Here is a 12,629-nt window from a genome sequence, read left to right on the forward strand (position 1 = left end):
GAGTCTGGCTCTGTCCCCCAGGCTAGAGGGCAGTGGTGCGATCTAGGATCACTGCAACTTCCGCCTCCCAGGTTCAAGTGATTCTGCTGCCTCAGCCTCCTCCTGAGTAGCTGGGACTACAGGTGCATGCCACCATGCCCGGGTCACTTTTTGTATTTTTAGTAGAGACAGGGTTTCACCATGTTAGCCAGGATGGTCTCAATCTCCTGACCTCGTGATCTGCCTGCCTCAGCCTTCCAAAGTGCTGGGATTACAGGCGTGAGCCACTGCGCCCAGCTGGCAGGCACCATTTAAGTGCTATAGATGAATCCACTCATTTAATCTTAAGAGTAGCCCTCTAAGTTAGGTCCTCTCACTTGCCCCATCACATGGAGGAGGAACAGATGGCACGAAGTTAAGCAACCTGCCCAAGACCCAGAGTTACTCATGGAGGAGCCAGGGTTCCAGCCCAGGCTGTTCATCCCAAACCCTGGCTTCACCCATTGTGCCAATGGCTAGTTACCAGAGGGAGGCCAGGCCACCCAATGTGCCTGCTGGAGAAACTACTACTGGAGTGGACCTAGCACTGGCAAATCTACTGTCCTTTCAACTAGCTCTGGCGAGTGCCCCATACAACTAAGCTAGAAGGTATCTTATTAGCCCCAGGGTACAACTGAATACACGGAGGCTGAGAGAGGCACAGCAACATACTGGCCCAAGAGCTCAGAGCCAGAAGCAGTGGCCACATGAAGAGCCCAGACCCAGCTTCTCTGCAGAGCTTTACTAACCCATTCAATGTTGGATCCAGTTTCCCTTCCCCCACCTCTTCACCCTGTTCTCCTCACCTCTGCACACAGCTGGAAGTACACCATGACGATGCTGATTTGTGAACAGGACACCACCAGGATGATGAAAACAAGGAACAGGAAGCCAAAGAGGTAATAGAACTGATTCTCCCAGATTGCCTGCGGACACACAGTGGGCCTTCAGCTGGCTTGCCCACCCTGTTCCCCTTCCCCTGGCATACCAACCTGTCCCCAGGGCAGGAGACGAGACATCATCATGACACTATCAGGGCCTGTGGGCCTGGCAGGTGGCTCTGGCCTCTCTTCACCAGAGCAGGGGGTGGGCCACGCTGTCCTTAGGGAATGGCTGGGTTTGACTAACCCTGCTCTGGGTAGACCCCAGCCTGAACTCAGCAGTTTATAGAAAATAATGATTCTCATCCAAATCAAAATTATAGAGCAGCCACCACCATTCGAGCAGCTTACCAAGTGCAAGGCCTTGTGCCACATGCCTCATACACAATTGCTACATGTGTGTGTCTAGGAAGGCTTGGCCTGGGAGAATTAAGGAAATCAAGGATCAGAAAAGCTGGTGACTGGCCCAGAGTCACACAGATGAAACAGAGGGGGCCTCCCTGGGAGGTGTACATGGGCTTGGGCACCATGGGCAGCCAACACCTCTGACTCTTCTCCCAGGCAAACCTGTGTGGGTGAGGTGGTCTCAGCAGGGAGGGGCTGGACCACTACTCTAGAATAGCAGATACATATCTGGTACTGACTTGCTACAAGGTACCATCTGTGCTGGGCCCTGAGCTGGGTCAGCCACGCTTACATGGCTCTGAAAGGTCTTCCTACCAACTTTCACCTTGGCACTCTTAGGGAGGAATCATCATCACCACTACAATAGCATTTCCTGAATGCCAAGCACTTTTACAATGACTCATTCCAACTTCACAATGACCCTGACAAGCAGGAATCATTCCGTCCACTCTCCTAGGGGCTGTGAGTAACATAAAGAGGTAAAGATGTGCAAGAACCCAGAAATGAAAGCAGCTGCAACGATGCTATTAGTCATGGTGGGGAATGGCTGAAGTATTACTGAGGCAGCTTCTGTTTACCGAGCCCTTTCCACACACCAGCCCCATGCACACTGCATATCTCATTTAACTGTCTTTTTTTTTTTTTTTTTGAGACAAGAGTCTCGCTCTGTTGCCCAGGCTGGAGTGCAGTGGCACCATCTCTGCTCATTGCAACCTCTGCCTCCCGGGTTCAAGCGATTCTCCTGCCTCAGCCTCCCCAGTAGCTGGGACGACAGGCACGTGCCATCACGCCTGGGTAATTTTCGTATTTTTTAGTAGAGACAGGGTATCACCATATTGGACAGGCTGGTCTCAAACTCCTGACCCTGTGATCCATCTGCCTCAGCTCCCAAAATGCTGGAAATACAGACATGAGCCACTGCATCCGGCCTCATTTAACTTTCATTGCTGCCCTGTGAGGGGAGGCTGTTATCTGACTTCAGGGTAAAGAATGGGGCTCCGAGAGGTGAAGTGGCCCATCTGAAATTTCTCAGGCAGTAGGCTGCAGAGCACCCAAGTAGACTGCGAGAGGCCCGGCTAGCATGGGTGGAGGGGCGGGGGAGGCATGAGTACTCACACTGAAGATGAAGAAGAGCTCGATGAACATGGCGCCAAAGGGCAGGATCCCAGCCATGAGGATGCTGCCGCAGAACGAGAGGTTGACACTGTTAGAGACCAGACCATCAGGAAGCCCCAAGCTCCCTCCCAAGCCAGCATGAAGAGAGAGCACCTGCATGAGTGTGGTGGTGTTAATTCTTCTGGCATGTTTCTGTACTATTAGAATCTCTTGAGAGGTAGGCAGGGCGGGCATTATTCTCCCCATCTTATAGATCGGAAACTGGTGTGCAGAAAGGTGGGGTGACTTGCCCAAGGTCCAAGTGATGGTCCTAACTTGTCTCCCATACCCTTCCATCTTTCCCCTTCTTTGTCCTGGTTCCTCGGACGACACTATGTCTGCCTACAACCTGGTCTTCTTGATCTTGGAGTGAAGCTAAGCTTTCATGAACTCTGTTAGAGCCAGCTGAAGCGGCAGGAACTCTGGTTGCTGTACCCTTCTGGGGAGGGTACCCTCTTCCGTGTCCCCTTGCTCTTGCCCCCGCCGGAGGACTCACCCCACAAATCGGTTCATGTACCACCGCTGCTCAGGGATCTGCCGGGGAATCTGGTTGGTGCGCACAGGGTTGTCATATGGCTGCTTTCGGAAGCCGAAGTAGTAGCCCAAGTAGACGAGGGGTAGGGAGATCCCAAACCACATGCATAGCAGAGCCACCATGGTGGGAAAGGGCACCTGTGGACACGGCGCCATGAGGCCCCCACGAGGCTCTGATGCCCAAGATGGGGCTGCACAAGGGGGGAGGGTAGCTTCTGGGCTCCAAGGAAGGAGAAGCAACTTGTGCAGCAGAGCCAATCTCCCTGCCCCCACCACAGGGCTCCTGGCCAGAATCTCTTGGGGCTGACTCCCTGTGAAGAGGGCACCTCAGCATCCCAGAGGAGCTTGCCATCCAGGGAGGAAGTGGGGGAGGAACAGGAAGGAAGGGACTGAGAATGTGAAGAGGAGATGAAGAGGTCAAAATGAAGAGATTACATGTGGCACATTATGTGAAGAAAAGAAGGGAAAACCTAAATTGTACAAAGTGCTCACAATCTTGTTAGAATAAAACTCCATGATATACTATTAAGTAAAAAAAGCAGGCTATAAAACTATGTGTATAGAAGGATTCCATTTTAATAACAGGACAACACAGTTGGTCCTCTGTATCCATGGGTTTTGCATCCATTGATTTAATCAACTGTAAACAGAAAATGTTCCACAAGTGGGTGCAGTAGCTCACGCTTGTAATCCTAGCACTTGGGGAGGCCAAAGGAGGTAGATCATTTGAGGTCAGGAGTTCAAGACCAGCCTGGCCAACATAATAAAACCCAGTCTCTTCTAAAATTACAAAAAAAAAAAACTTAGCCAGGCACAGTGGCGGGCACCTATAATCCCAGTTACTCAGGAGGCTGAGGCAGGAGAATCATTGGAACCCAGGAGGTGGAGGTTGCAGTGAGCTGAGGCCGCACCACTGCACTCCAGCCTGGGTGATAGAGTGAGAGAGTGAGGCTTTGTCTCAAAAAAAAAAAGTTAAAGAAAATGTCCAGGGGGAAAGAAACAACGAGAACAAAAACCCATCAAAATAAGCTGGGCACAGTGGCTCACGCCTGTAATCCCAGCACTTGGGAGGCCCAGGTGGGCGGATCACTTGAGACCAGACTAGGCAACACAGTGAGACTGTATCACTTCAATTTTTTTTTTTAATAGCTGGGTGTGGTGGTGGCACCTTTGTCCCAGCTATTCAGTGGGGCTGAGGTGGGAGAATCACTTGAGCACAGGAGGCAAGAGGTTGCAGTGAGCTGAGATCGCACCACTACACTCCAGCCTGAGCGAGAGTGAGACCCTGTCTCAAAACACAAACAAACAAAAAAAACAATAAAATAAAATACAAATTAAAAAAATACAGTGTAACAACTATTCACATAGCATTTACATTGTGTTAGGTATTTTAAGTAATCTAGAGAAGACTTAGAATATACAGGATGAGTTTAGGTTATACATAAACACTATGCCACTTTATATATGGGAATCGAGCATCCTTGAATTTTGGTATCTTCAGAGGTCCTAGAACCAATCCCCTATGGATACCAAGGGAAAACTGCATTTATTTATATTTGTGCCTGGAAAGGCTTATACCAAAGAGCTAATAATACTTCCTTAGATGGGATATGGAGAATTATAACTAATTTTTCATTTTCTTCCTTATCCTCTTCTTTACACTTATTACGTTTTTATAAGAATCACATGAAGGGAAGACTATATAGATATATATTATTTATATATTATATATAAAGGGTTTAGAATAGTATTTATTACAAAGCAAGCACCATATAAATATATATAAATATTTGCTGTTATTTTATAAATTTTAGATAATGTAATTCTTTTTTTTGTATATCTATAAAAAGGAAAAAAGAAAGAACATATGTATTAAAGATCTACATAGTATTTATCTCTGGGTGAGTAAATTTGGGGTTAAATTTCTTCTTTAACCTCTCTGTACTTTCCAAAATTTCTACAATGAATGTTTATAATGAGCAGTTGGTAACTGGGAGGAAAATGCTCAAAGAGAGCATTTTAAAGGTATAAAAAAGAGGAAGTGAGAGGAAGGGCATGACTCTGTCTTGAGGATGGCTTCCTAAATTGCTGGGAAAGACCCCCTCCTCTGGCTGCCTGGACCTCATGCAAGGACCTTTACCGCCACCCCCAGGTGGAGGGCAGGTGGCTCTCCTTGCTAAGGCTTGGACGGCAAATGCCTACCCCATCTTAACTGCAGTCCTGCTAATTGACCAAGACCCCATTTCCCCTCCCCACAACTGACTAGTTCAAAATCCTACTCTGACTCTTGGGCAGCTACTAGTAACATACCGGATTGGGCTGGCAGGATCCTCACTCTAAGGATAACACAAACTGATCCTTCGTTTCCTCTCTCCTCTACCTCCAGGGGCTGGTGCTGGAGGGCACGGACAGAGGACAGGCTTGCTTTGGGATGCTGACCTAATCAACTGACACTGGGCAGTTCACTCTTGGTTAAGACAAAGGGAAATTCCCCAGTTGGCCCCTGGACTGTGGAAACCTCCTTTAGAGAAGTGGGCTTGGACCAGCTGTCTGAAAGAACTCACAGGAAGGCCAGGACCAGGGCATGGTAGACCAAGGGCAGGGCTGGGGAAACCCCAGCTGGTTGTCGGCCCTCATGGCTGGGAACATAACTTTGGGGACTCAGAAAAGGGAAGGGAATGGCAGGAAGTGGCCTTTGGGAGTGTGGCTGAGTGCGGCTGGCCCTCGCTTGGCGGGGAGGGGCTGAGAGGGTAGTGGAGGCACTTACCGCTCCTGATGAGTGCTTTCCCCAGATGAAGCAATTCAACACGAAGCAGATGCCAAAAACCACACCAGGGTACAGAGTTGCTGTCTGGAGCAAGAGAAGCCAGATTGAGGAGCAGCATTCAGGGAGCTCCCCAACCTATCCCAGTGGGGCCCCCAGACCAGAAGCTCTTAAGCCCTCCTTGTCTTTCAGACTCAGCTCAGGCATCATTCCTTCCAGAGAGTATTCCCTGACCCTCAGACTGGGCAGGACTCTGTTCTATGCACTCTCAGGTCCCTAAAACTGCCCCTTGTTGCTCTCATCCCAGTTTGGCTACCTGATCATATCCATCTATCCCCAAAAGACTGTGAGCTCCCTGGGAGAAGTCTATCTACCTTGTTCTCTGATGTACCCTCATCGCTGAGGACCCAGCAACTACTCTGGTTGGGCACGGTGGCTCACCAGCAGTTTGGGAAGCCAAGGTGGGTGGATCACCTGAGCTCAGGAGTTCGAGACCAGCCTAGCCAAGATGGTGAAACTCCATCTCTACTAAAAATACAAAAATTAGCTGGGCACAGTAGTACAGGCCTGTAGTCCCAGCTACTCGGGAGGCCGAGGGTAGAGAATTGCTTGAATCTGGGAGGCGGAGGTTGCAGTGAGCCGAGATGGCGCCATTGCACTCCAGCCTGGGTGACAGTGAGACTCTGTCTAAAAAAAAACACAAAAAAAGAACATGGTAACTACTCAATAAATATATATATTGAGTAATATATCCATATATATGTATGTGTATATATATGTGTATGTGTACGTACACACACACACACACACACACACACGTATACATACATATATATATATATATATATATATATTTTTTTTTTTTTTTTTTTTGCGATTTCCAGAATCGCTTGAGCTCAAGTGTTTGAGAACAGCCTGGGCAACATGGTGAAACCCTGTCTACAAAAAATTAGCCAGGTGTAGTAGTACGTACCTGTGGTCCCAGCTACTTGGGAGGCTGAAACAGATTGATCGCTTGAGTCCGGGAGGCAGAGGCTGCAGTGAGCCGAGTCACACCACTGCACTCCAGCATGGGTAATAGAGCAAGACTCTGTCTCACACACAAAAAACCCCAAAAACAACCTTAACAAAACACATGTCTGGGCCCCAACCCAAACTGCTTAGAAGGATGGTGATGCTCTGAGTCTTAGGAGTGGCAGATGCTGGGCTCCTGTGTACCTCGTCTCACCTAATCCTCCCTGCAAGTCTGGAAGGAAAGTCTGCCATTATTCCTTTATACCCAGTCTCCTGAAGGTGCAGCAGAGGTATAAACCCAGGTAGTCTGACCCCAGAACCCACGCTCCTATTGCAGTGTATTCTAGCGTCAGAATCTCTTGGGTGGGGTTGAGGCATAGGGATTTTAGTCTAGTCAACGCCCCAGAGTTACAGTTGAGCCTTTTTCTTCTATTTTCTTCAGAGACAGGGTCTCACTCTGTCACTCAGGCTGGAGTGCAGCTCACTGCAGCCTTAAACTCCTGGGCTCATGTTCCTCCCACCTCATCTGCCTGAGTAGCTAAGAGGCACATGCCACCATATCCAACTAATTTACTTTTTGTAGAGACAGGGTCTCACTGTGTTGCCCAGGCTGGTCTCAAATTCCTGGGCTCAAGTGATCCTCCTGCCTTGGCCTCCCAAAGCACTAGACTGATTACAGGTGCAAGCCACCACAACTGGCATGAACCTTCTTGCCACACTGTGATCACTAGGCCAGGGACTGCTGTGGTGGCCTGAGCATCCAGGTGGGTCACTGACCACAACGACCAAGGCCCTCTGTTACCTGACGCTCAACCTCCATTGCCAGTTTCTTCTTTGGCTTTTTTCCCTGTACTCAACAACTAGTCACTGCTCCTGCACTTTCCTGTCTCTGGGCCTTTTTGCATAGATCATCAACACCTCAAAGGATCCATTTCCTGAGGGCTGATATTGTACCAAGGTCCTCAGGAACAGTTAACTCTAACTATCCTCATTGGAGAGATGGGAAAACTGAAGCTCAGAGGGCTGTTGAAAGTTATCAACCAATGAAAGAATAGAGTCAGACTAGGATCTAGGCCATTCCAGAACCTTAGGCCCTTCTGCTGGCTGCGTCCCTTCATCTGAAATCCTCCTCAAGGCCTGGCTCAAAGGTCACTTCCTCCCTTCCTTTGTGTTCCTGCATGACTGTTGTGTAACAGAGAATTCCTCGTTTGCTTTTCTGGCTGAAATTTACTGACTGGGCATGGTGCTAAGTACCAAGGGTAAGAATAGGAAAAAAAAAAACCTCCAGGGAGAAAGGCAGATCCCTATGTGGAGAACACCACACCTGCCCCTACTTAGCTCTGCCAAGTGCTACTTAGGTTTCATGAGGGCTCTGCCAGGCTCAGGGTAGGAGGTGGGGGAGGTGGCAGCCTCCAGAGGACTGATGTAGGAGCTAAAACTTAAAGGGTGAGCCAGGTGAGAAGAAAGGGTGGTGTGGCCCAGGCAGAGGGGATGGTACAGGCAAGGCCATAGGAGAGGACACTGCCTCGGGCTGTCGGAGATGATCCCTGTGGAGAGGCACCAGGGAAGGGTCAGAATCTTGCAGGGAGACCACGGAGGGCCAAGTGAGAGGCAAAGATGTCGGAATCCAGGCCAGAGCCTTGAAGATGCAGAGATGAGGGTGGGGCGGGGGTGGAATTCACAGAACGTTCATGGAACATTTGTTAGGAAGACCTTTAGCACTTGACGTCTGAGAAGGAACTGCCCGCATGAGGGAGGAGGACAGGCAGCTCCAGGTTTCTGGCTCGGGGGGGCCTGGATGAATGATGGGATCATTAGATGCAAGGGGTGGTTTGGGGAAAAAGGCTGGGTTTGGTGTGGAACCCATCGAGGGAAATCCTGGAGGGTACCTAGAAACCTCACCAGGGAAGAATCTTGCCAGGAGGGAGTGATGGGTTTTACTCCTTTCTAGATCCCTGGCTCTTGGCATACGGTGGCCAGAGAAAAATGCTCTAATCATCAAGAATTCAGGAAGCTTTCTCTGATCCTTCCAAAATAGTCACCAGTCACAGCTTTTCTTTACTGAGGGATTACTTTGTACAGAGGTGTGGCAGCCAGAGCTGACATAGCCTGAACTCTCCTTGAGCTTTTGACAGCGGTGAGAATGGTTTCAGAATGCTAGGCCCAGAGGCTTCTCTGAGTGTGGGCACCCAAGAGTCTTCCTGGTCCTCTAAGGGACTCACCCGCTCTGGGAGAAGGGGCTTGGGGCTCCTGGGAGGCGAGGTCAATCTCCAGACCCCCTCTGGTTTCTATGGTCTTTTCTACTGCCAAGAATTTCTCCTCACCTCCAGGAGGCCAGAGAAGGGCAGGAGCCCCCACTGAAGAGAAACACAGGCACCAGTCTGGAAAATGGGCTGATAGGAACTTGGGCCTGGCGTCTTCTGGCTTAGATCGTTAATTTCCTCTTTACTCTGTTGGCCAGGGTGTTCTCTCAGCTGCCCTGCTATTCTAAGTCCTGTTTCTTCTCTTGCTTGAGCCATCAGACAATGTAGGCTAAAAATTATCTAAGTTCAAATCCCTCATTTTACAGATGGAGCAGTGGAGGCCCTAGGAGGTGCCCCTGCGAGCCTGTGGGGAAGGGTCCGGGATTCCTGCCCCTGCGCCTGTGCTCCTCCTGCTGCCTCTTGCTGCTGCTCAACTTCTGCCCAAAAAATCCCCCCCAGGGCCTGCCTACCTCCTCCTGAGGAGACCAGGAAGAAGCTTCTCAGCTTCCCACCAAACACCAGAGAAGGTTTAGGACACTCACACAGAAGGCTCCTTTCTTCCACCGATGGCCTTTGAGAGTGCGGTACAAACGGCCAGCAGAAAATCCGCCAAACACCCTGTGGGAAAATGGCAAGGATCCACACCAAGGGGACCCGTCAGCTGGCGTGGCGGCCTGTGCTGCCCCGGGAGCCCACTCAGACACACCTACCCCATGAACATGAAGAGGAAGCAGGCTGTGGTCATGAGAGCTCCCCGGCTGGAGGGCGACAGCATCCCAAGCATGGCCACAACTGTGGAGGGAGGGAGGGAGGGCAGAAAAAGGCAGGGTGGCTGATCACCAGGCCCCCCAGCCCCAGCCCCAGCCCCAGCCCCATCTTGGACAGGCTGACAGAAGGACCCCTGGGCAGATGAGGCTCTTCCTCCCTGGTCTTCTCAACGGCATAGTCCCCTGCCCTCTATAGGACTGGGTCTTAGCTGGGGTTCAGAGGGATGCAGCAGCTGCTGGCCTTGGTTGGCCAAATCTTAACTGCAGCTTCCAGTCCATAGAGCACTTGCAGTGAGTCAGATGCTGGGCTGAGGGAACCACAAATGCCAGTTGTCTGAATGTGGCTTGCCAACTCTGCAGGATGATTACTTTCCCCATTTCCCAGATAAGGAAACTGAGGCTCATAGAGGTCAAGTGGTCTGTCCAAGGTCACAAAGCTTACAGGCATGAGGCTGAGATGCAAATCTAGGCTGACTGACTCCAAAGCTGTCTAAAACTACTATATATTAGTGAGGTTTTTTGTTAAAGAAAAAAATACTTGATTTCAATCTTGATCCTGGTACTGACTTTGGGTAAGTCACTTAGCCTCTAACTACAAAAGGAGGCCAACTTGATAGCCGGGATGTGTGGCTTCATTGAGGAAGAGACATGGTGGGTTCTGTAAACGGCTGTGAGGTGAATCACCAGTCCTGGGCTGAGGCTGTTGCTGAAACAGATGGCCTGTCTGGCCCAGAGATACTGACTTGCCTACTTGGTAACAGGGGGTTGGCTCCCTTTCTCCAGGGAGGGAAGCCCACCCTTCTCTCTTTGAGGCACATGGAAGAGGAGGCCATGCCACCCATGCCCAGCCCCACTGGGCCCACTCACAGATGACGATGAGGATCATACAGAAGAGCTGAATCCCTGAGCCCAGCAGGGAACTGAGGATCATGGGGTACTGGGGGGGCCTGAAGACGTCGCCATGTACCAGCTTCCACCCAGACTCCTCCATGGTGTCCTCCTGTAGTGAAGGGCCAGAATGAGGCTGGTTGTTGAGGATGGAGGCAGCTCCTGCAGGGACCACCCCCAGGGTGACACCTGACACCCTTAGTGTCAACCAGCACTGCTCTGACACAGGAGAGTAAGTGATAGGAGAAAGTGCTTATCTGAAACTGTCACATGAAAAGGAGGCCACAAACCTTATGCCTGTAGCTGCATAAAAGGAAAAGCTCCCCAAATTCCACAAACCTCGCTTGTGGGAAAATAATGTAAATACCTCAACTCTCTAAAATGCTAACTGTAATAGGTCTTGGGTGGTGAGATTTGGAATCAATTTATTTTTTTTTTTCTGATTATAAAAGAAATATATACTCTTAGTCGGGCGTGGAGGCTCACACCTGTAATCCCAGCACTTTGGGAGGCCGAGGTGGGTAGATTACAAGGTCAGGAGATTGAGACCATCCTGGCCAACATGGTGAAACCCCATTCCTACTAAAATACAAAAAATTAGCTGGGCATGGTGGTGCATGCCTGTAGTCCTAGCTACTCAGGAGGCTGAGGCAGGGGAATCTCTTCAATCTGGGAGTTTGCAGTGAGCTGACATTGAGACCCTGTACTACAGCCTGAGCAACATGGCAAGACTCCGTCAAAAAAAAAAAAAAAAAAAAGAAAGAAAGAAAGACTCTTATTTGTGTAATAAAAAAAGTAAAAATTTGGTATGTATCATGAAATTCAAATGAATAAAAAGTAATACATATTATAGAAAATTTAAACAGAAAGGTATCAAAATAAAATGACTGATACTCCCACTCAATAACACTGTTTTGATATAATTTCCTTATTCTCTTATGTATATATAATGTGTACATGTATGTTTTAAACAGTAACATTGGGATCATACTATGTGCTTTGTTATTTTCAGATGGTATTTGTGAACATTTCCTCATGTCAGTAAATGCTCTTTGACATTGTATTTCAAAGCTGTAATATTGGTGTTTTGAATCTTGCCTTAGAAAAATTATAGAAGAAGTGCTGTGCAAAGCAAGTTGCCTATTTTAGTTCTTTTTTGTTTTTGTTGAGACGGGGGTCTTCCTATGCTGCGCAGGCTGGTCTTGAACTCCTGGGCTCAAGTAATCCTCCTGCCTTAGCCTCCCAAAGTGCTGAGGTTACAGGCATGAGCCACCATGCTCAGCCTGTTTTCCAGTTCTTGATATCCACTGTCAATTACTTTTCAGAAGACTACCAACTTACACTTCCATGGGTGGTATTGGAAGGTGCTTGCCTCATGTTAAACTTGCCAACAATTAGTACTATTTAACAAAAGAAAAAAAAAATTTGCCTCTGCAGGAGAATTGTAATCCAAGTAGCTGGGATTACAGGCTCCTGCCACCGTGCCCAGCTAATATTTTTATTTTTAGTAGAGACAGCTTTTCGCCATATTGGTCAGGCTGGTCTTGAACTCCTAACCTCAAGTTATCTACTGTGCTCGACCTAGTTTTTTTTTGTTTTTTTTTTTTTTGAGACAGACTCTTACTTTGTTGCCCAGGCTGGAGTATAGTGGTATAGTGGGGCGTTCTTGGCTCACTGCAACCTCTGCCTCCCAGGTTCAAGTGATTCTCCTGCCTCAGTTTCCCAAGGAGCTGGGATTATAGGTGCACGCCACCACACCCGGCTAACTTTTGTATTTTTATTAGAGATGGGGTTTCCCCATGTTGGCCAGGTGGGTCTTGAATTCCTGACCTCAGGTGATCCACCTGCCTCAGTCCCCCAAAGTGCTAGGATTACAGGTGTGAGCCACCACGCCTGGCCCTGACCTAGTTTTTTTTTAAATGAAGAGATTTTACATGAATTCTTTAAAATTATATAAAGA

At 48.9% G+C, this 12,629-nt stretch overlaps 1 protein-coding gene across 7 annotated transcripts in view; it reads right to left on the reverse strand.

Moving 5' to 3' along the window:
• Positions 1 to 12,629, reverse strand: part of TM9SF4 (transmembrane 9 superfamily member 4) — a 53,867-nt gene that overhangs the window by 6,261 nt on the left and 34,977 nt on the right. For 6 of the 7 annotated variants that reach the window (XM_032295279.1, XM_032295282.1, XM_032295283.1 and 3 more), the window contains exons 10-16: positions 10,649 to 10,781; positions 9,725 to 9,806; positions 9,557 to 9,632; positions 5,761 to 5,844; positions 2,956 to 3,131; positions 2,421 to 2,484; positions 825 to 944 (exon numbers count right to left, since the gene is read on the reverse strand). In XM_032295279.1, coding sequence (XP_032151170.1) covers positions 825 to 944; positions 2,421 to 2,484; positions 2,956 to 3,131; positions 5,761 to 5,844; positions 9,557 to 9,632; positions 9,725 to 9,806; positions 10,649 to 10,781 — 735 coding nt within the window. The remainder of the gene's footprint in view (positions 1 to 824; positions 945 to 2,420; positions 2,485 to 2,955; positions 3,132 to 5,760; positions 5,845 to 9,556; positions 9,633 to 9,724; positions 9,807 to 10,648; positions 10,782 to 12,629) is intronic. The other variant, XM_032295281.1, reaches the window with a different exon arrangement.

This window comes from Sapajus apella, unplaced genomic scaffold (genome assembly GCF_009761245.1).
Source record: "Sapajus apella isolate SASKATOON/1434 unplaced genomic scaffold, GSC_monkey_1.0 scaffold33, whole genome shotgun sequence".
Classification (NCBI taxonomy): domain Eukaryota; kingdom Metazoa; phylum Chordata; class Mammalia; order Primates; family Cebidae; genus Sapajus; species Sapajus apella.